The sequence below is a fragment of the Ranitomeya variabilis genome, chromosome 6, assembly GCF_051348905.1.
Source record: "Ranitomeya variabilis isolate aRanVar5 chromosome 6, aRanVar5.hap1, whole genome shotgun sequence".
NCBI classification, from domain to species: domain Eukaryota; kingdom Metazoa; phylum Chordata; class Amphibia; order Anura; family Dendrobatidae; genus Ranitomeya; species Ranitomeya variabilis.
In genome coordinates, this window is record NC_135237.1 from 543,452,655 (window position 1) to 543,476,051 (window position 23,397).

General features: G+C 47.4%; 1 protein-coding gene across 3 annotated transcripts in view; it reads right to left on the reverse strand.

Moving 5' to 3' along the window:
- WASHC5 (WASH complex subunit 5) overlaps positions 1-23,397 on the reverse strand; it is a 66,518-nt gene that overhangs the window by 23,865 nt on the left and 19,256 nt on the right. For all 3 annotated transcript variants that reach the window (XM_077271213.1, XM_077271214.1, XM_077271212.1), the window contains exons 7-17: positions 22,991-23,143; positions 22,607-22,720; positions 22,224-22,395; positions 21,715-21,842; positions 20,243-20,372; positions 19,743-19,855; positions 19,064-19,230; positions 18,225-18,300; positions 17,857-17,967; positions 9,739-9,879; positions 3,989-4,069 (exon numbers count right to left, since the gene is read on the reverse strand). In XM_077271213.1, coding sequence (XP_077127328.1) covers positions 3,989-4,069; positions 9,739-9,879; positions 17,857-17,967; positions 18,225-18,300; positions 19,064-19,230; positions 19,743-19,855; positions 20,243-20,372; positions 21,715-21,842; positions 22,224-22,395; positions 22,607-22,720; positions 22,991-23,143 — 1,386 coding nt within the window. The remainder of the gene's footprint in view (positions 1-3,988; positions 4,070-9,738; positions 9,880-17,856; positions 17,968-18,224; positions 18,301-19,063; positions 19,231-19,742; positions 19,856-20,242; positions 20,373-21,714; positions 21,843-22,223; positions 22,396-22,606; positions 22,721-22,990; positions 23,144-23,397) is intronic.

Sequence of the window (23,397 nt, forward strand, 5' to 3'; positions counted from 1 at the left end):
CCTTCCGACGGTTGGACGCTTTATTTGGGCTTCCTGACGGTAGAGGAAGGCTTCCTGACATTTTCAGGAAGGGTTTAGCCGTTTCATCGGCCATGATAACATGGTGAATTTGTTTCACCATCCAGGAGTCCTTCCGTGCTAGAGGTCAGCCCATCTCCCTGTCTATCGAGGGTTCTAGGCACCAGGCGTCGGCAAGGCACGCCTGCAAGCTTGCGGATTCGTCCAGTCCGCATGCATTCCTGAAGCACTATAATTCCCACACTTCCACAGATGTGAGTCTGGGCAGGCGGACTCTGCAGGCCGCGGTGGCGCACTTGTAAGTAGCGGTTACACAGGGCCTGATCTGATGTTGTCCCCACCCAGGGACTGCTTTGGGACGTCCCACGGTCTGTGTCCCCCAATGAGGCAAAGGAGAAATAGGGATTTTTGTGTACTCACCGTAAAATCCTTTTCTCCGAGCCAATCATTGGGGGACACAGCTCCCACCCTATTAGCTTGTGCTTATTTTTATATTCTGACATGCTATACTCTCATATATAATATGACATGCTATACGCTCATATGTTGTTATTGATCTCCTACTGCTTTTGCACCTAACTGGTTAGCTGAGAGCCAGCAGGAGGGTGTATACTGCAGGGGAGGAGCTAACTTTCTTTGTATCACTTAGTGTCAGCCTCCTAGTGGCAGTAGCATACACCCCACGGTCTGTGTCCCCCAATGATTGGCTAGGAGAAAAGGATTTTACGGTGAGTATACAAAAATCCCTATTTTTTTACCCCTCGGCACGGCGCACCATCATGTGGAGCGTGTGATTAATAGCCACTGCCTGGGAGTAACTGCTGCAGAAGTAACCGCCTAGATGCTGCCTTACCACAGTGACAGCGGCATGTAAAGGGTTAGGAACGGGGCACACTACACCACCGTACTACAGCTTTACATTATATGGTGTAGGTGATCAGGAATCTGTAGGTTCAACTCTCATAAGAGGATTAGCAGAACAATGCAAAAAAGTAAATGCATTATATATATATATATATAATGGTGTTCAAAAGTCCTGCATAGGCGTGAAGAAAACTATATGTTTAATACTTCTGCATCTCTACAGTGAAACTGGTGGAACATATGGAACATATATGTTTTTGTAATCCCTCATTGTATGCCATACTCATTTTTGAATGTCCCAAGTGTATAAATTGTTATGGTATGCGCATTTTTGATAATTTTTTTACAGCATAACCATACCTACACCAGTACAGTGTGTAGAATGGTGAACAGGTTTCTAAGTTCATTAACTTCCAATGCAAGTTCACACAGACTTAAATTTTACTTTTTAAGATTTAATATTTTTTATTTAATTCAGAGTCCTGAAAAGGGCCTTTTGAGTGCATCTTTAGCTTCTAATACTTTATAGGCCAGCCTTTGCTCTTGAGCACCAGCTTGCATCTCTGTGGCATTGAGTGAACAAGCTTCTGCAGATGTTCACGAGTGATGATGTGGTTCCAGGCCTGTATCAGAGCCTCAATCAACTCACTCTTGGTCCTTGGCTGTTTTCTAGATATCTCTAATGATACCGTATGCCACAAACTTTCAATTGGATTGAGGTCCAGGGACTGAGCTGGCCAGTCAATAGTAGTCACCTTGTTCTTTTTTTTCCATTCCGTTACTGTCTTAGCTCTGTGACAAGGAGCATTATCATCCTGGAAGATGTAATCCCCTGAAAACAGGTGTTGAGCAGAAGGCAGCATTTTCTTATTAAGGATGTCTATGTATTTTTTTGCATTAACCATACCCTCCACAATATGAAGCCTTCCAACACCATTGGCTGCCATACAGCCCCATCCTCTCTTTTAGTTGACTTTCTGGGCCGACCAGATCTGGGCCTGTCCTGGGTAATTCCAAGCTGCTTATGTTTCTACAAAATTCTTACGACTGTACTCTGATTACAACCGACCTTCCTTGCGATCTGGGGGCCAGTATAACCCTCTTCATGTAGCACCACAACTTGCACACGATCCTCCGCTGACAAAAATCTGAAGGCTCCCATCATAAAATTCTACAGTATGATTCACTAGATAGAGCAACAGATAAAAGCAACAAACAAAGCAGCAGATGTGATGCAATGTAATGCAATGTGATTGGCTGCCATATCCAGGTTATGATTGGTCACAAGAACCTCATCTGTGATTGGCTAATTTTGGATCTGAAGCTGTACAATATTTAGTTCTGCTTTCAATTCCCCTATTGTTGCTATAATTTCAGGCAAAACTGCTTCAAAAGCTAAAAATATTACAGGGAGAGAATGCAAAAGTGTATTCTGAACAAAATCATATATGATATGTCATATTAGCATCGAAGATATTCGACAGAAAGCGTTTAAAACTTGAAAAATCAATTTATCCTATGCAGGACTTTTGAACACCACTGTGTATATGTATATATATATATATATATATATATATATATATATATATATATATATATATATACACACACACACACACACTATATGTATGCATGGCAATGAGCTCACCATAGATGTCCATAAATTATGTGTAATAATGTGAAACCTCCATACAGGTCACGATCAGGAGCAGCAGGATGTGGTAATGTATAGTGTGTGTGTGTATATGTGCGTGTAGCAGTGCTGCGTATGAGTATATGTGCATGTAGCAGAGCTGCGTATGTCTATATGTGCATGTAGCAGAGCTGTGTATGTCTATATGTGCATGTAGCAGAGATGTATGTCTATATGTGCATGCAGCAGAGCTGTATGTCTATATGTGCATGCAGCAGAGCTGTATGTCTATATGTGCATGTAGCAGAGCTGTATGTCTATATGTGCATGTAGCAGAGCTGTGTATGTCTATATGTGCACGTAGCTGAGCTGTGTATGTCTATATGGGCTTGTAGCAGTGCTGTGTATGTCTATATGTGCATGTAGCAGAGCTGTGTATGTCTATATGTGCATGTAGCAGAGCTGTGTATGTCTATATGTGCACGTAGCAGAGCTGTGTATGTGTATATGTGCATATAGCAGAGCTGTGTATGAGTATATGTACATGTAGCAGAGCAGTGTATGTCTATATGTGCACGTAGCAGTGCTGTGTATGTCTATATGTGCATGTAGCTGAGCTGTGTATGAGTATATGTGCATGTAGCAGAGCTGTGTAGGTCTATATGTGCATGTAGCAGTGCTGTGTATGTCTATATGTGCATGTAGCAGAGCTGTGTATGTCTATATGGGCATGTAGCAGTGCTGTGTATGTCTATATGTGCATGTAGCTGAGCTGTGTATGAGTATATGTGCATGTAGCAGAGCTGTGTAGGTCTATATGTGCATGTAGCAGTGCTGTGTATGTCTATATGTGCATGTAGCAGAGCTGTGTATGTCTATATGGGCATGTAGCAGTGCTGTGTATGTCTATATGTGCATGTAGCAGAGCTGTGTATGTCTATATGGGCATGTAGCAGAGCTGTGTATGTCTATATGTACATGTAGCAGAGCTGTGTATGTCTATATGTGCATGTAGCAGAGCTGTGTATGTCTATATGTAAATGTAGCAGAGCTGTGTATGTCTATATGTGCATGTAGCAGAGCTGTGTATGTCTACATGTGCAGGTAGCAGAGCTGTGTATGTCTATATGGGCATGTAGCAGAACTGTATATGTAAATGTGCATATGTAGCTGAGCTGTGTTGTGTGTATTACTATTACATTCAACATGACAGAACTGAAGTTTTTCTTTTGCTCATGTCACCTCCCAAAAAAGGAATAAAAAGAGATCAAAATGTTGATTAGATCCCAAAATTACACCAATCTATATAACTCTCCCCACAAAATAAATAAATTAATAAAATAAATAATGAAAAAACAAATACATAAAAAATGTATGGCTCTTGAAAAAGATTGATAAAAAAAGAACAAAACAATAGCATAGTAACACAAGGTGCGTTTTTAAGGGATCCATCGTTCGTCCCACCCTACGTACCTTTATTATTCCTACCAGCGTGGTCTTCATCATGAGGATTCCTTCAGTAAATATGGAGATGGCATGAGTCAGTTTGGCCACCTGAAGAGAAGTACAGGATCCGTCAATGTCCGTCATACCGACTGCCCCGTATTATAACGAATATTAGAAAAGGAGATTTTTGTGTACTCACCGTAAAATCTCTTTCTCTTAGCCTCTAATTGGGGGACACAGGACCATGGGTGTTATGCTGCTGTCCACTAGAAGGCGACACTATGCATAATCTGAAAAAGATTAACTGTGGCTCCTCCTCTGCCGTATACACCCCTGGACGGCGTCAGCCTTCTCCAGTTTTGTGCAAAAGCAGTAGGAGGAACGTAACATGAATAACATAGACATGCCTATAAGAAGGCCACTATGTACGAGCTCAAAGAACAATATGAGAACTCAACAGTAACAACAGCCCCAGAAGGGCATCAGGGTGGGAGCTGTGTCCCCCAATTAGAGGCTAAGAGAAAGAGATTTTACGGTGAGTACACTAAAATCTCCTTTACTCTGTCACCTCATTGGGGGACACAGGACCATGGGACGTCCTAAAGCAGTCCCTGGGTGGGAAGCAATGGGCAAATATTGTGCAGACAGGCCCCTATACTTAGGGCACCGCCGCCTGCAGGACACATCTACCCAGGCTCGCGTCCGCTGAGGACTGGGTATGAACCCTGTAGTGTTTAGTAAATGTGTGTAGGCTAGTCCAAGTGGCCGCCTTACACACTTGTTGTGCCGAAGCCTGGTGCCGAATGGCCCAGGAGGCCCCTACCGCCCGTGTAGAGTGTGCGGTAATACCGGCTGGAAGAGGAGAATTCTTAAGGCGGTAGGCCTCTTGTATGGTGGATTTGATCCACCTGGCAAGGGTAGCTTAGGAAGCTGGCAGACCCTTGTGGCCGAATTCCGGAAGGAGGAAAAGAGAATCAGACCTCCGGAAGGACGCAGTCCTAGACACGTATATACGCAATGCCCTGACGAGGTCAAGCGTATGCAGAGCCTTCTCCACTCTATGAACCGGACAAAGGGATGGTAGTGAAATTTCCTCATTGAGGTGGAAGTTGGACACAACCTTCGGGAGGAAGGATGGTACCGTACGAAGAACTACCTTGTCCTGGTGAAAAGCCAGGAAGGGCCGTCTGCAGGAGAGTGCTGTCATTTCAGACACCCTGCGTATCGAGGTGATTGCCACCAGGAAAACCAACTTCTGGAAGAGAAGGCGGAGCGGGACCTCCTTAAGGGGTTCGAAGGGTGGTTCCTGCAATGCTGTCAGGACCAGGTTGAGGTCCCACGTTTCTAGTGGTCGTCTGTAGGGGGGAACCAATCGGGAAACCCCCTGAAGGAAAGTCCTTACTTGCGGCTTGGTAGCAATGCGCCTTTGAAAAAGCACTGAGAGGGCTGATACCTGGCTCTTAAGCGAGCCCAATGACAGCCTGGCCTCCAGACCCGATTGGAGAAAACCAAGTACTTTGGGTAGAGAGTAAGGGAGTGGGGTCTGGCCACGAGATTCGCACCAGGTAAAGAAAGCTTTCCAGGTACGGTAATAAATCTTGGCAGAGGCTGGTTTCCGTGCTCTGATCATGGTTCCAATGACGTCCGGCGAGAGCCCTGCCTGGGTTAGAACCCAGGTCTCAAGGGCCACGCCGTCAAATTGAGAGCCCCTGAGTTCTGGTGGTAGAACGGGCCTTGTGATAGAAGATCGTGGCGGACGGGGAGACGCCAGGGGGCGTCTGCTGTAAGTTGTACGATGTTGGCGTACCATGTACGTCTGGGCCAGTGAGGTGCAATCAGGATGGTTGGAACTCCCTCTTGTTTGATCTTCCTCACCACTCTGGATATCAGGGGGAGAGGTGGAAAAATGTACAGAAGCTGGAACTGGGTCCAGTCCTGAACCAGAGCGTCTGCTCCGAGCGACTGCGGATCATGTGTTCTGGCCATGAAGTTGGAGACCTTGGCATTGAAGTGGGATGCCATTAGGTCCACATCCGGGGTCCCCCAGCGATGGCAGATCTGGCGAAAAATTTCGGGATGGAGAGACCACTCTCCCGAGTCTATTCCTTGTCGGCTGAGGAAGTCTGCTTCCCAGTTGTCCACACCCGGAATGTGGACCGCCGAAAGAACCGACCCTGTGTCCTCCGCCCAGCGGAGGATGTGTGACACTTCTCGCATCGCCTGGGTACTGCGGGTCCCCCCTTGGTGATTCACATATGCCACAGCCGTGGCATTGTCCAACTGTATTCTGATGTGAGAGGCTGCCAGTAAGTAATGGAAGGCCCTCAATGCCAGGAGGATGGCACGAATTTCCAGGATGTTGATGGGCATGGTCGCTTCCACTGGGGACCACTTGCCCTGTGCCCTGTGGTGTAGGTGCACCGCACCCCAACCCGTCAGGCTCGCGTCGGTGGTCAGAACCCTCCATTGACCTGTGAGAAAGGATTTCCCCTTTGCTAGCGAGGTTGGCTTGAGCCACCAGTGCAGGGACCTCCTGGTTGACGTTAGCCGGAACTCCCTGTCGAGAGAAAAGGGATTCCTGTCCCAGGACTTGAGAATGGCTAGTTGGAGAGGCCTGAGGTGAAACTGGGCAAATGGGACCGCTTCTATTGCTGCCCCCATCTTGCCGAGGACTCTCATGGCAAACCGGAGAGATCGAGGGGGTTTGCGGAGGAGGGTGCGAACTCCTAGGCGGAGAGCCAGTGCCTTGTCCTTGGGAAGGAGCACTAGACCCCTGGAGGTGTTGAATAGCATTCCCAGGAAGGTCAGGGACTGACTCGGGGTTGGTGATGACTTTTGTAAGTTGATTAACCAGCCCATGCGACTGAGAGTATCGGTTGTGATTGAGACGCTGAGCTCGCAGTCCTTGAAAGTGGGAGCCTTGATGAGGAGATCGTCCAGGTATGGAACAACTACTATGCCTCTGGAGTGTAGGACGTCCATGGTGGCTGCCATGACTTTGGTGAACACTCTGGGAGCCGTGGCGAGTCCGAAAGGGAGAGGCACGAATTGGTAGTGGTCCTGGCCTATTGCGAACCTGAGAAACCTCTGATGGGCAGGTGCAATGGGTATATGCAGGTATGCGTCTTGTATGTCTATGGAGGCGAGATATTCTCCCTTCTCCATGGACGCAAGGATGGACCGAAGGGACTCCATGCGGAAGTGACGGACCCGTACATATTTGTTGAGCTGTTTTAGGTCTAGTATGGGCCGTACGCTGCCTCCTTTCTTGAGAACTACGAACAGATTGGAGTAGACCCCTCGGAATGGCCTTGGCAGCCCAAACTGAGGCGAACGCGGGAGCCAGGGATGCCCCTGCTGCCTCGAAAATTGAACGAGCCATGCGTTCTACCTGCCGGTCTGCTGCGTCCCTGAGGGTTGAGCTATCTGGCAGTGAAAGGAGGGTCTGTGCTGCTAGCCTAGAGACTGGGGGGTCCACTTCGGGTGAATCTGTCCATTCCTTGGTGTCCTTCTCTGGGAAGGGGTACCTTGCCTCCAGATATTTGCGATTAGCGAATTTTTTTCTCAGGCTATGAGAACTGCTTGTTAAGGATCACCTTAAACTCTGGGTGGTTAGAGAAAACCTTAGGCGGCTTCAGAGGTCCTTCAAAGGAAATCTTATGTTCTGGGGCCTCTGGTGGCGGATCGGAAATGTCCAGCACCCGATGGATGGAAGAGATTATGTCCTCAACTAGCGCTGTATTGCTAGGAGGGATTGGGATCAGGGACCCCTCCGTTTCTCTGTCTGAGTCAGAGTCGCAGATGCCTTACGAATCCTGTGTATCACTGAGGCGTCCCCTGCTGAGTGAGCCGGGGAGAAGGCCTTCTCTGGTCAGGGATTGCGGAGATCTGCATCGTCTGTCCCTAGAATGGGACGGTCTAGATGACCTGGAGCTACGGTGTCTTTCCCTAGAGGGGGATGACCGTGTGCTATGGGATGATGCAGATGGACTTGATCTATGGGTCCGCTTGCGTCCTGACCTAGACGTGGATGTGCTAGGGTCATCTTGTTCCTGAGTCAAGCTCTCCCTTTGTTGTGTAACGGTCATAGCCGAGGCATGACCCTGCAGAGCCTGAAGCAATGTGGAGGTTAGGTTATCTATAGACTGCGTCATAGATTGCGATATCTGAGTAGCCCATTCCGGCGTGGCATTAGACACCGAGGCATTGGCAGGGGGCTTCTTGGGGCTCTGACACATTAGTTTGTATACAGTTCTGGCAATGCGGGTACGTGCTGGCACTGGGGAGAGCGGTCCCGCAGGCTGTGCAGAATGCATAATAGCAGTTCTGCCTGGTTCTCTTGGACCTTGAGCCTGGCATAGTGCACAGAGTGCAGAAGGGCTGCCGGCAGAGGACCTTACAGGGGTAGAGAAACCTATAGGGGAGCCTTATAGGTAATATGGATTCACAGCGGAGTAAAAAACCCAGCTGTGATCTTACCCCACCAGTGTGCCCCTAGGTCCAGCGCCGAAGATCCACAGTCCTGTGCCCCCCGGAGACTGGCTGCCTGGTCCTGCAGACGGGGAGATGCAGGGTTAATCTGCAGCAGAAAAATGGCTGCTGAGAAGGGGGCAGGCAGAGAGCTGGAAAAAGGCGGCAAGGCTGTGTAAAAACGCGCCCTTTCTGTCTCGATCCACCCCCTTTATGACACTATAGAGTGTCATATTTGTCATCCGGGGGGGCGGGCCGGGGGGCGGAGAAGAGGCGGCGGCTTCAGCTAGGCCGAAGCAGGGGCCTAAATTAGATGCCTGAGGCCCAGAAGGGCTCCAGGCCGGCGCGAAAGTCCGGGAGGGGGTCGGATCTGAACCGGACCCCCCCGGATTTAAAGGCAGGATGGAGGTGGGGCTATAAGCGGAAGGGGGAGCCCGGTTGGGGTCTCCCTGAGGCAGTATAGAGCTGGTGCTGGAGCCCTGTGTCTGTATGTGCCATGCCTGCCTGCACTCCCCCCGGCCCCAACAGGAGCCCGCAGCTGGGCTGGGGTCCCTGGATGCAGGCGCAGTGTGCTGGCCCATTGGTGGGAGCAGGCCCTACCTGAGGAATCTCAACCTAATACCCCCCAGAGGGGCATTAGGGAGGGTGCTGTTGTCCCCTTCAGGGGCCTTTATCCTCGCCTCGACCTCAACCCAGAAACCAAAAGGAATTGGGGAAGGAGGGGGGGTCTCGACTTCGAACCAGCACCCGAGGGACTGGGGAAGGAGCAACATGGGGAATAGCCATCTCTACTTCAACTGGGCACCCCATAATAGGGGGCCGAGGAAGGAGCCATGCCGGGAGTCTCACAGGAGACCCTCTTTTCTTCATCTGTAATCCCATCGGAAAGAACGGAGTAAAAATCTTTTAGGTGTGCCTCCTATGCGACACTAAGCAAAAACTGGAGAAGGCTGACGCCGTCCAGGGGTGTATACTGCACAGGAGGAGCCACAGTTAATCTTTTTCAGATTATGCATAGTGTTGCCTCCTAGTGGACAGCAGCATAACACCCATGGTCCTGTGTCCCCCAATGAGGCGACAGAGTAATATGGGTTTTAGGATAATAATTCTGTGAATAATTTCACATTACATCCTTACTGGGGGTCCGATGTTTATATTTCTGATATAAATCTAATTATCCTGCTTCTGTATAAGAGCGGGTAAGTCATTTTCTAAAATCGTCCTCCCCTCACTAACCCTACATAAGGAGGACAGGAGATCACTAGCCGCTGTCACATGCCGCAGTCTATGGTGAAATCGCGGCTCACCTCGTACCGGGCCCCGAGCTGAGCGTAGTCCCTTAGTTTGTCCTTGTCGAGGCGCGTGGGCACTTCTATTATATCATGGGTCTGCAGTTTGATAATTTTGGCCAGAGATGTGAACATGCTCTCCGGAATGATCTGAAGAACCTGTGGAAATAAAGCAACAAACATCTTGTGATTTAAGAACACACAGCTATCCAGTAACACAGGAGTGGGGAGGTATGAAGGCATAGATAGGAGGAGCTTCCATTAAAGGCGTTGTCCAGGCAGGTCAGGCAGGAGGTTATCATTAGATGTCACAAACTGAAAAACCTAAGCTATGGTGGGGGCGTGCTCTTTTTTCATGTGCCTGTTTATGATTGGTCAGCGTCATACAGGGAGAAGAAGTACACGCCCCCACTGAAAACTGAGAACACCCACTTGGACTTAAAAAACTTTAACTCACTATGTGCCAATACTTTGAATGCTAATATCTCCATAATGGAGAGCCAAAAAAAAAAGTGTTTTTCCACTCTGCAACAGCGATTACATCGCGTGTCCAGTTCAACATGAAACACTTGGTGAAAGGTCCTCATTAGGCTCGGTGCAGACCACATCTGAGCCCTCTGATGGTTTCACACACTCAGGAGGTATGCGCCCAACAATAGCCACAGTCAGGATGGACACGTAGGTATCCGTCCACCATAGGGACCCAATATAAGACATTTTTGTATTTTTTCAGTGAACCTCGGTATAAGGCAGTGCAGCTACAGAGCTTTCATAAACAGTGTAGCAAACGGTCTGTAGATGCACGCCGACCACACAGAGGCTGAAAAAACACATCTCCGGCCACTGTCTGGTGATTGGGAAAGCATTAAGCTACTTACGGGTAGCGGCATTTTTCGGAGGCCCATGACAGCACCACGAGAGAGGGGATCCGCCCCTTTAGGAACAGGAAACCCACAGATACAAAAGGGCGGCACCTCTCCCACGCATCAGTTGGATTACAGAGCCTGAGAGGACTACCGCAGTTAATGACAAGCAAATACAATACAATTAAACACAATAATTTTAATAAAGTAACAATTGAGATAACACACGTGAGAAGAAAACTTTTCTTCTTTAAATTATTTAGTTCTTTATAAACCCAGGATGTGCAACCCCCATGTGAAAAGGGAGGGAACTAAGGGTGCTGTCATGGGCCTCCGAAAAATGCCGCTACCCGTAAGTAGCTTAATGCTTTATTCGGACTCCCATGACAGCACCACGAGAGATTTACAGAGATGTAAGCCATTTTAGGGAGGGACCACAGCCTGCAGCACCCTTAACCCGAAGGTGAGATCTGAGGAGAACCCCAAGTCCAACCTATAGTGTTTAAAAAAGGTGGAAGGGGATGACCATGTGGCCGCCTTACATATCTGGTCGACCGACACTCCAGACCTCTCTGCCCAGGATGACGCCATGGCTCGGGTGGAATGCGCCCTCAGATTCTGCGGAGCTGGACCCCCACCTGTCGTGTAAGCAAGAGAGATAGCCTCCCTAATCCATTTAGCTACTATGTATTTTGATGCTCTAGCCCCTTTCCTTGGACCTTGGAAGGACAGGAATAGTGCATTATCCTTCTTCCAATCATTAGTGACCGAGATATATTGAAGAAGGAATCTCCTGACATCTAAGGTATGGAGCTCACTTTCTTTAGGGTTAGAAGGATTAGGGATAAATGAGGGTAAAACTATCTCCTGCGATCTGTGAAACTGGGATACTACCTTTGGTAAGTAGGCTGGGTCCGGCCTAAAGGTACCGTCACACAGTGAAATTTCCATCGCTGCGACGGCACGATTCGTGACGTCGCAGCGTCGTATGAATATCGCTCCAGCGTCGTAGACTGCGGTCACACGTTGCAATCACGGCGCTGGAGCGATGCCGAAGTCCCCGGGTAACCAGGGTAAACATCGGGTTACTAAGCGCAGGGCCGCGCTTAGTAACCCGATGTTTACCCTGGTTACAAGCGTAAACGTAAAAAAAACAAACAGTACATACTTACATTCCGGTGTCAGTCCTCCGGCGTCTCAGCTTCTCTCCACTGTGTAAGCGCCATAGCCGGAAAGCACAGCGGTGACGTCAGACGTCACCGCTGTGCTCGCTTTCCGGCCGGCAGGCGCTCACACAGTGCAGAGAAGCTGAGACGCCGGAGGACAGACACCGGAATGTAAGTATGTACTGTTTGTTTTTTTAACGTTTACGCTGGTAACCAGGGTAAACATCGGGTTACTAAGCGCGGCCCTGCGCTTAGTTACCCGATGTTTACCCTGGTTACAAGCGAACACATCGCTGGATCGCTGTCACACACAATGATCCAGCGATGTCAGCGGGTGATCAAGCGACGAAAGAAAGTTCCAAACGATGTGCTACGACGTACGATTCTCAGCAGGGTCCCTGATCGCTGCTGCGTGTCAGACACTGCGATATCGTAACGATATCGCTAGAACGTCACGAATCGTACCGTCGTAGCGATGGAAATTTCACTGTGTGACGGTACCCTAAGGATAACTCTATCCTGGAGAAATTCTGTATACGGGGGAAGTCTGGAGAGCGCCTGGATGTCTCCTATTCTGCGAGCTGATGTTATAGCTATTAGGAAAGCTGTTTTGAGAGACAACATCCTGACTGAGGCTTCATTCAACGGCTCAAAAGGGGGCTTTGTCAAAGAAGAAAGGACAAGATTTAAATCCCATGGTACCATTTTGTTTCTATATAACGGTCTAATTCTACCGACCGCCTTAATAAATCTCGACACCCAGTAGTTTCCCGCAATATTACATGAGAACAGGGCCCCGAGTGCTGAAACTTGTACTCTTAATGTGCTTGTGGAGAGATTTAACTCTAACCCCCTTTGCAGAAATTCCAATATTTGACTTATTGGTACCCCATCATTAATGTTAAATTCTGAGGAAGTTAGGAACTTTCTCCAGGTTCTGGAGTAGATTCTTGTTGTTATTGGCTTTCTACTTTTTAAAAGGGTATCCACTAATTTAGAAGAGAAGCCTTTATTCTCTAACAATGACCGCTCAAACTCCAAGCCGTCAAATGAAGTCCCTTCACTTGTGGATGGAGTATCGGCCCCTGGGAGAGTAAATTTGGGATGTCTGGAAGCACCCAGGGATCGTCCACTGACATTGTCCTGAGCCATGAAAACCAAGTTCTCCTGGGCCAGAAGGGAGCAATCAGAATGAGTCTCGCACGGTCTTCTCTGATTTTCCTCACCACTAGAGGTAATAGGTTCAATGGTGGGAAGGCGTAGGCCAGAGAAAAATCCCATTTTATGAGGAATGCATCCACTGCCAGTGGATTTTCCCTGGGATTTAGGGAACAAAAGTTTTTTACTTTTTTGTTTTCTTTCGTGGCAAATAGGTCCACCACTGGTCGACCCCATAAGCGGACAATCTGCTTGAAGATGTCTCCATTTAGAGACCATTCTCCTTGCTTTAGGACATTGCGGCTGAGAAAGTCCGCTTTTACATTGTCTTTTCCTGTGATGTGTAGAGCAGTCAAAGATTGTAAATTCTCTTCTGCCATCCGGAGGAGACGATCTATGATCTGCATCAGAGACTCGGAGCGTGTACCTCCTTGATGATTTATATAGGAGACTGCCACCCGGTTGTCCGAGAGGATCCTGACGTGGTGGCCCTGCAGATACATGAGGAGTTTTTTAACTGACAATTCGATTGCCAATAATTCTCTCTGATTGGATGAAGATGTTGAGTATGGTTCCCATTGGCCTTGCACTACAATGTCATTCATGTGAGCCCCCCAACCTGAGGAGCTAGCATCCGTAGTTATAACCCGGGATACTTCTATCATCCAGGGAACGCCTGCCGACAAATTATCCCTATCTAGCCACCAATTTAGGGATTCGAGAGTCGCTGGTTCTAAAGTTATCTTTTCCTCCAATACACCCCTCAAGATCCTGTCTTTAAACAAAACTTCTTTCTGGAGGGATCTAGCATGAAAATGTGCCCACCTTACTGCTGGAATGCAGGATGTGAGGGACCCCAGCAGGGACATAGCTTGCCGAAGGGTCATTGAGGGTGTATTAATTGCTTTTAATACCTGATGCTGAATCTGATTTAATTTATTTTCCGGAAGATAACACTGTTGTGTAGTTGAATCTAATAATAAACCTAGGAACTTCTGAATTTTTTGAGGCTGTAACCGAGATTTTTCAAAATTAATTATCCAGCCCAGGCGTTCCAACTTAACCCTAGTTAGTTCTAGTTGGGACAAACAGTGTTCTGCCGAGTTCCCTGCTATGAGGAAATCGTCAAGGTATGGGACAATAAGGACATTAGATTCCCGCAAGTGAGCCATCACCTCCGCCACTATTTTTGTGAATACTCTAGGGGCTGATGTTATACCGAAAGGAAGAGCTCTGTACTGAAAATGATTCACCACTCCTCCCATTAATACTGCTACCCTCAAGAACTGCTGGAAATCCACATGAATAGGTACATGGTAATAGGCATCCTTTAAATCGATTACCACCATAAAGCAGTTTTTGAACAGTATTTTTATTGTTGAGCTGATGGACTCCATCTTAAAAGTATGCTTAACCAGATAACTGTTAAGATGCCTGAGATTTATGATGGTTCTATTCGTTTTATCAGGTTTCTGAATAAGAAACAAGGGAGAATAAAATCCTTTCCCTCTATCAGACTCTGGAACCTGTATAAGAACATTTTTAGAGCAAAGAGACCACACCTCTTCTTCTAGAGCAGATTGTTCTAGGGGATTAGAGCGCAAGGGAGTTAACATAAATTTATCCCGTGGGGTATGGCAAAACTCAAGTGTAAGACCCCGAGAAATAGTATCTTGTACCCAGACACTATTCGTGATTTCTGACCATTCTGAACAGAAATGTAATAGTCTACCCCCCACCGGCGTTCCTAGTCATTTGTCTTTTCTTTCGAGGAACGACGGAACATATATCCCGTACCTCGTCTACGTCTGTCTTCCCATCTAGACCGATCCCTTAAAGGTGAAAAGGTACGCTTTCCTCCGCGACCAAACCTTCTCTTATTAAAGGGACGACGGTAGGACCCAAGCAGATTGGGGAATTTCTTTTTGTCATCCCCCGCTTTTTCTAGGAGTTCATCCAAGGTGGGACCAAATAGATACTCCCCTTTACATGGAATGGCACAAAGTTTTGATCTTGACTGTATATCGCCTGGCCAACATTTCAGCCATAGAGCTCTCCTGGCTGCATTTGAGAGACCTGCTGCTCTAGCAGCCATTTTAACGGAGTCAATGGATGCATCTGATAAGAAGGCAGCTGCTTCTTGAATCATTGGTAAGGCAGTCAGAATAGAATCCCTTGACGCACCTTCTTTCAACTGGGTCTCTAATTATTCCAGCCAGACCATCATTGATCTGGCTGTACAGGTTGAAGCCACTGCAGGCCGTAAGGCACCGGCTGCCATCTCCCAGGTACTCTTTAGAAAGGTGTCTGCTTTCCTATCAAGGGGGTCTTTAAGGGTCCCCATGTCCTCAAAGGGGAGAGAGGCCCGTTTTGCCACCTTGGCTATTGCCGCATCTAACTTAGGGGCTTTTTCCCAATTGGTGACTGCTGGATCATCAAATGGATATCTGCGCTTCTGCGCTGGAGGTAAGGAACCCTTTCTCTCGGGTTTTTTCCACTCTCTATTGATAAGATCCTGGATTTTCTCATTGAGCGGAAAGACCCTACGTTTTTTCTGCTCCAACCCACTAAACATAATTTCCTCCTTGGAAAGTTGGGGTCTCGATTGAGTTATGCCCATCGTTCCTCTGACCGCTTTGACCAGCTTATCCACTCGTTCAAGGGGTAGACAGAAGCGGCCGGTGTCCTCATCCGAGGAAGAGGACGATGCAGCTGAGCCGGAGAAAACTTCCTCCTTATCCTCCTCTACTGAAGAATCGGAGTGTAATGGAGCTTTAGATTTAGAACTTCCTCCTTGAGAAAGACCTTTTAAGGATTGTCTGACCTCCATTCTGATCATCTCTCTCAAGCTGGTGGTCATAGTAAGGGATTCCTCCGCCACCTGAGGGGGTAAGTAAAGTAATCTAATCCTTGTAGATATAATGCTCTCACCCCCTCCCCTTTCCTGAGACCTCACCGTCTGCTGGATACAGGGGCCACATAATTTTTTAGGGCACGAATCAGGTAGGGGAACCCCGCAGATGCCACATTCCCTGTGTTTCGCCTTCCCGGCACATTTCTTCCCCTATAATAGAACATATGAGGGGGATCACGTCACTGGGTGAACTTTCACGAAGATCACTTACCAGCAGCTGCCCAAAGAAAAGTACCGGAATACGAGGGGGTTTTCCTCTGGCTGATGCTCCAGACCCCTGCCTGGAGGAGCTTTTGTGGCCAGACTCACTACTCCTTTTGTCGTGATCCTTCCCTTTAGGCTTCTGAGCTACCTCTTCCAGCAACTGCAACTGCACGTGCTCGTCCTCCATCTCCCACAATATGAGGCCAGAAGCAAGGGACCACGATCCGGAGTTCTTTTTATAACCCCTCCTCCGGTCAGCAGCTGTGCCTAGCGCTCCCCTGATTGATTTTCCTGGCCTCCCCCAGGTGCAGGCGGTTATCTCTGGGGCTCAGAACGCCAGCGTCGCTATACCGGTGGGCGCCGCCATCTTGGATACACTGCGCATGCGCAGGACCCTGGAAACCCGGAAGTGACTGCCGACTCCTCCCCCGACGTCACCCGGGCTCCCAGCGCTTCTCCATCAGCGCACAGAGCGGCGAGGGACGCCAGACAGAGCCGCAGCACCCCAGGTGGCGCCCCCAAGCGCCGCCGCATACAGAGACCCCAGCCACCCCAGAAGGAGGAGACCCAGGGGACATACTCACCTAGCGCTGGCTTGGAGACAGGACACCACCGGCGACCGCTCCCTGCTGGAATGACACTGACATGCAGCCCTGCCAGGACCATCGTGACATCTTCCAGGAACTCCGCACCGGCCGAGGTAGGAGACCCCCTCGCTACCTGAGTCGGCCGGCCGGCCTGGGATCCTTTTGTAAATTCTGCAGGATCCCGTCCCATTAGGAACAGGAAACCAACTGATGCGTGGGAGAGGTGCCGCCCTTTTGTATCTGTGGGTTTCCTGTTCCTAAAGGGGCGGATCCCCTCTCTCGTGGTGCTGTCATGGGAGTCCGAATAAACTAACAGTACAGCCGGGGAGAAGGAACTGATTAAAGTAGCCTAATAAGTAGTATTTGTTCTTCCTGGATAGCTGGATATCAATGCCTAGGACAGAAGGAAAAGAAGGGAGGAAGAAAGGAGGGAGAAAAGAAGGAAGGAAGGAAGGAAGGAAGGAAGGAAGGAAGGAAAGAAAGGAGGGAAAGAAAAGGAGGGAAAGAAAAGGAGGGAAAGAAAAGGAGGGAAAGGAAGGAAGGAAAGAAAGGAAGGAAAGAAAGGAAAAGAAAAAAGGAAAGGAAGGAAGGAGGGAAGGAGGGAAGGAAAGGAAGAAAGGAAAGAAGGAAGGAAGGGAAGAACGAAAGGAAGGAAAAAAAGGAAGGAAGGAAGGGAAGAAAGGAAAAAAGGAAAGGAAGGAAGGAAGGAAAGAAAGAAACGAAGGAAGGAAACGAAGGAAAAAAAGGAAGGGAGGGGAAGGAAAGGAAGGAAAGGAAAGGAAAGGAAGGAAGGGCAAGAAAGTAGGAATGAAAAAGAAAAAAAAAACAAAGAATGAAAAAGAAAAAGAAACAAAGTAAAAAAAGGAAAGAAAGGAAGGAAAGGAAATAAACGAAGGAAAGAAAGTAAAAAGTTAAGAAAGAAAGCCCATAGAACAGATTTGAAATCTGAAGGACTGTTTGCCCAGGTTGCTCTCAGCAGTAGCCCTCTTTATCTCTTCACATGGTTTTCGCAGCCACTTAACAAGACAGCAATGAGTAAACCCGTTCATCAGACGATCACCCGAACACGGGGACCCCAAGTTATTAACGGTTATTGCTAGCACAAAAGATTGGGATCCAGATTTGGTTGTTGGACGTCATGGAAAAGCAAGGTTATCGCTAATGATAGAGACTTCGTGCACGGCTCCTGTTATCCTTACAGTATAATGGGGGTTCAGCATGTGAGGATGGGATTGATCTCTTACCTTCCTGACATAAGACACCAGCTCTCCAGAGTAATACTGAGACACACTGAGCAGATCGGGGCTGTTGGCCTGATTGATGCGCAGTAAGGGCAAGTCCAGGGCAGATGCCAGCTGTAATGAAAGACAAGGGGTGTAATAGTGTCAGACTGCAGTTCACACATTGCAGCAGACTACCACGGTGCTTCCTCAGGGTCTCAACTGGGAAAACAAAAAGAACTGAAAGAACAAAGTGCAAAATACAATGTGGTTCTCCAAAGAAATAGTGACAGGAATGACCACAAAACACATTTGTTTGAATCGAGTTTTAGTGACCCTATAAAATAATCCCCACACCCGATGGGTCAGTATGAAGTAGGGGGGCGTCTTACCTTCAGGAACGTGGCTCGCAGTTTGGTGACCATGGACGGATTGGCTCGGATGCTCTCCTGCATGATCGATGTGAAACTAGTGCAAAGAATGGTAATATTTTACACTTGTGCCACAACAAGCAGCAATGTCATATTAATTATGAGGAGCAGCACCAGATGACTAGAGCATACGGGAGGGCACCAGTAAGACACCAGCATTACCAGTGACATACGGTAGGTGAGGACCCTGTCAGAGATTTCGCACTTGCACCTTGGGGTGCCATGTGTTACCTAAAGGTACCGTCACACTCAGCGACTCTGCAGCGATATAGACAACGAGCCGATCGCTGGAGCGTCGCTGTTTAGGTCGCTGTAGAGATGTAGAGACGTCAAACACAGCAGCTCCACAACGATGCAGGAGCGATCCTGTGACGTAACGGCGACTCACTTATCGTTCTCACAGGTCGTTAGCTCCATGTAAAACATCGCTGACATCGTTGCTTTTGCTGTCAAACACGACGATACACGCCGATCTGACGACCAAATAAAGTTCTGGACTTCTAGCTCCGACCAGCGATATCACAGCAGGATCCAGATCGCTGCTGCGTGTCAAACACAACGAGATCGCTATCCAGGACGCTGCAACGTCACGGATCGTTGTCGTTCTCGTTGTAAAGTTGCTGAGTGTGAAGGTACCTTAAGCGTTAAAGTAAACGATGCTACCACCAGGGCAGGATGCACGAGTGAAAGAATGTGGATTCTTTCACTCTAACATTAAAATAGGAGTAAAGTAAAATAATCCACACGTGAACTGCACTCACAGCAAAATGTGTCCGGCCGTCCTGCCAGATGAGACGTACCTGTCGATGAGCTGCCAGGCGAAGGACAAGTCCCCCACGATCTGCATGGTGATCAGAACTTCTTCTTTGATGTTAATTGTGCGAATCATCTGGTGCAGAAACCTCCGGGTGTCAGCGAGGAACTGGCAGACCTGAATGTTACTCTCCAGCTGGTGGAACTCCTGAACCTGTAGGAAGTCATAGCGATTATTAGTCACAGAACTGGGGAAGATGCGGAGGATGGAGACGTTATACTTTCTTTTCTAAGTCGGTATTTTCAAATAATGAGAAGTATAACTGCTGTCATAACTCCTGCGACTCCCAGGCCTCCTCTATAAGTGGACGGTGGAAGCAGGACTCCCGGGCTTCCTCTATAAGTGGACGGTGGAAGCAGGACTCCCGGGCTTCCTCTATAAGTGGACGGTGGAAGCAGGACTCCCGGGCTTCCTCTATAAGTGGACGGTGGAAGCACGACTCCCGGGATTCCTCTATAAGTGGACGGTGCAAGCAGGACTCCCAGGCTTCCTCTGTAAGTGGACATGGAAGCAGGACTCCCGGGCTGTTTAACCCACCTGACTTTTATCAGATATGGTAAACCATTGGATCAGCCATGAAAACTATGCCAATCAGACTGCCCCATTGTGAGTATGCATTTATTAATTCACCAGATATTTGGACGCAGACATCCACAAGGTCTCACCTCTTCCAAGGCTTGTATGAGCTGTACCGTCTTCCTCCCCGCCGCTGTGGAGTCATCATAGTTTAGGGACAGGATCTGTTTGGAGATTTCCCTGAACCAGGCCTGCAGGTTTTCTGTGAATAAATGTGAGAAGATTACACGGTGACGGCTAAACCAGAGGATCAATAATTCAGTAATTTCCTAGTAATCTTGTGGTCAGTAAATTGAAACCATAAATCAGACCCGACACTGGAGGCTTTCTACATTTGTAAATAGTCTCTGGAATCTAGAGAAGAAGGTTTTCATTCATCTAGAGCGAGCAGAGGTAATAAAAATGAGAACTGAAATATATTATTAAGTTTAAAAACTAAGTCTTTGCCCCTTTCTCAGAAGACAGGAGGGATATAAGGCAGGCTGGGTCCTGGACAGGAGGGATATAAGGCAGGCTGGGTCCTGGGGACGGACTATGGAGGTCAGGAATGTCTCCACCGTCCACCTTCTTATGGTCAGTGCCTTCATACCGTTCTTCTCCACTCTGGTGAGCGGTTTCACTCCGGAGAAAACATCAGCGAGTTCTGTCATCCGCTCTGATCCTTCCGTCTTATAGTTTTCCCACTTGCTCTGTTTTTCTGACAACATTTGCTTAAACATCTGAAATTAAGAGTAAAATGAAGATGTAAAGCATGAGCGACCATTTAATAACTGGACAAGCTGAATCCAGCAGCTTGGCTCTTCAGTTGCTTCTTAGCGGTAGGGTCCCGAGTTGTGGGTATAGGACCCCCTGTGCAGGATGCCAGCTTTGCTACATCCATCAAATCCTTTGACCCTCTAACTCTCCAGTATATATATATCCGTCATAGAGCGGGTCAGGGTGTATGGAGCAGACTCAGAGGATGACAACGCTCCATGAAGTGTTGTCTGTGTTATACAGCTGGCATTTGCACCAAACAGCATCGATCTCAGCTGCTGACCCATTAAATGCCGCTGCACCGTGCTGCCCTAGCACGCATCCCACCTCTCCCACCATGACGTGAGGGTACCGATGGGTCGCCACAAGGTACTTCTGTGAAGCCAAGTCCCAATCTGAGCTTCACAGTAGACCATGATTGGGACTTCTACTGCAACAGCAATCCAACAACTGCATGCTCAAGTCCCTTCAAAATATACAAATTAAATCTTGAAAATATTTAGAAAAAAAAAAAAAAATCAGAATAACTTAGCTTTTTTTCCCCAGTTAAAAATTTAGAAATTTAATTAACAAAAAAGCATATTTGGTATTGATGCATCTGTAAACATTTGATGAAAAAACCTGAAACAGCAAACGTCATAACAAAAAAAAAGTAAAAAAAAAAATCAAACTCCCAAAATCACAATTTATTTCACCGCTGCACCTCAGGCAAAAAAAAAAAAATGCAATAAAAAGTTACCAAACTGCCATTTATACCCCAAAATGATGCCGATAGAAAGCGACATGAACCAATTATTTCTTTTTCTTTAGTTATTAAAGATACAAATTTTATTTACGCTACGAAAAAAGTAAAAACCTATAGAAGTTTGTTATCGTCATAATCGCACTGACCTGGAGAATCGTGCCGCTGTGCCAATGCTGTAAAAACCAAAGCCAAAAAACGATGGTGGAATTGTTTTCCTTTCTCACTTCACTTAGAATTTTCTTTTACAATTTTTCTGAATATTATATGGTAAAAAGAATGATGTCATTCAAAACCAGAACTCGCTCCGTAAAAAAAAAAAAAACAGGCCTGGTACAGCGATGTCAATGGATAAAAAAAATGTTGAGTCCTTGAAAAAAGGGAGGAAAAAATGCAAGAAAGAAGGGAGAAAGGAAGTTTTACAACAAACTCAACCAACTTTCCAAATGTTGATGGAGCCTGTCTGGTTTATAGAAGGGGGTAACAATGGACCTTCTCGGACGCCTTTCTGTCCTAGGGGCACAGAGGATACAGTGGCGGACATCGCACAGGGAGAACTTTACCTCTTTTAGAAGAAACTCAAACTGGGCAGTGTCGAGCAGCAGCTGGAACAGGACCTTGGGGTTGTACTTGGACTCGGCCAGGACTTGGTCTTTTACTTGTCGGAGCCGCTTATTATTTGGGTCATAAGCTGGAAAAACAAAAAAGCGCAACATTTTGTTCCTTCAAATACTAGGTGTGAGGACGTGATCGCTGCAAAACCTCTGGGCGAGCACTATTGCTGCGGCGATGGGAGACTGAGCAGGTAGGGAACCATGTCTCCTCCTTGGACGGTTATTTGTAAATCATGGACAACCCCTTTAAAGGCCTTTGTACTTTACAGCAGCACCCTGACCTCTATAGATTTTTAAGTCAGAAGATGTTCACAAAATATATACATTTAACAATTTCTATGGGGCTAGATATAAATATTATATAACTATATATTTTTTTTTTAATAATTAGCCCCATAGAAATAGTCACTTTAAATGAACGATAAAAGGGACCACGCTTAGTCGGAATGCACCATTACCCGAGTCTGCAGTGTGCAGCATCAGCCACCGGATGGCGACGTTGCAGTCTCGCAGGCAGTTCAGCAGCTTGGGAATATTATCCAGCACAAACTCCTCTCTCAGGAATCCCTCCTTCAGGAACTGCTGCACTTGTGGGTGCAGACGCTCCGTGATGGCAGCGTATCGACAAGCCTGGTGCAAAACAAGCAGATCAATGACAGATTACTAAAATACTCACTAGATATCATGAAAACATACACATTCTATTATCGGATTGGTATATTGGGGGGTAGGGTAGAGTCTCTTCTAGTAGTAAAATAATGATCTGCCAGAAACAGCTGCACTCCGTGTTGGGGCTGCATCAGACAGAATCAGTCTCCTTCTCCCTCTGGCGCCGTGATACCTGCTCCTTGATGTTGGGCAGATCCAGGGTGTAGTTCAGAGCTGTTTTCGCAGCTTTGTACGGTTCCCAGGCCTCCATCAGATTGACTGTGATCCCCATGTAAATGCTGATAATCTGGAGGGAAATGAGACACAATGAATGGCGAGGTCACCCGGCATCAGCAGACTGGAGCGACACCATCCTTCCTAAAGAGATCCTTCAAAATGGACAAAAAATATGCTTCACATTGTAGATCCTTTGAATTTGTAAGATCTGCGCTGGATGTCAGTGAATGGAAATATTCCCCTTCTATATCCAGGTTGTAACATTTCCCCTCTGTCTTGTTTGCGGTCCTGGATCACCCATATACAATGTCACCACAAGTCTCACAGATCCTCAACTCACCCAGTTATCAGGGAAATATTTATCCACTATCTCCCTCATCTTGGCCTGATGCGTGTGTAGTGTGGAGGGGTGAAAGTACAGGATGACATACAGCATGGCAGCTTGTGTGGCAAGAGCGGTGCTCCGGTGCTCTGGTAAGGGGTAAGCAGACACCTAAAAAGAAATATCAAACTAGGAGATGATGGAGTAACATGCTGGAATTAAGGCGTACCAGAGTCCACGGATAATAGAGGTCCTATACTATTCTCCAGAGCTGCACTCACTATTCTGCTGGTGCAGTCACTGTGTACATACATTACATTACTGATCCTGAGTTACATCCTGTATTATACCGCAGAGCTGCGCTCACTATTCTGCTGGTGCAGTCACTGTGTACATACATTACATTACTGATCCTGAGTTACCTC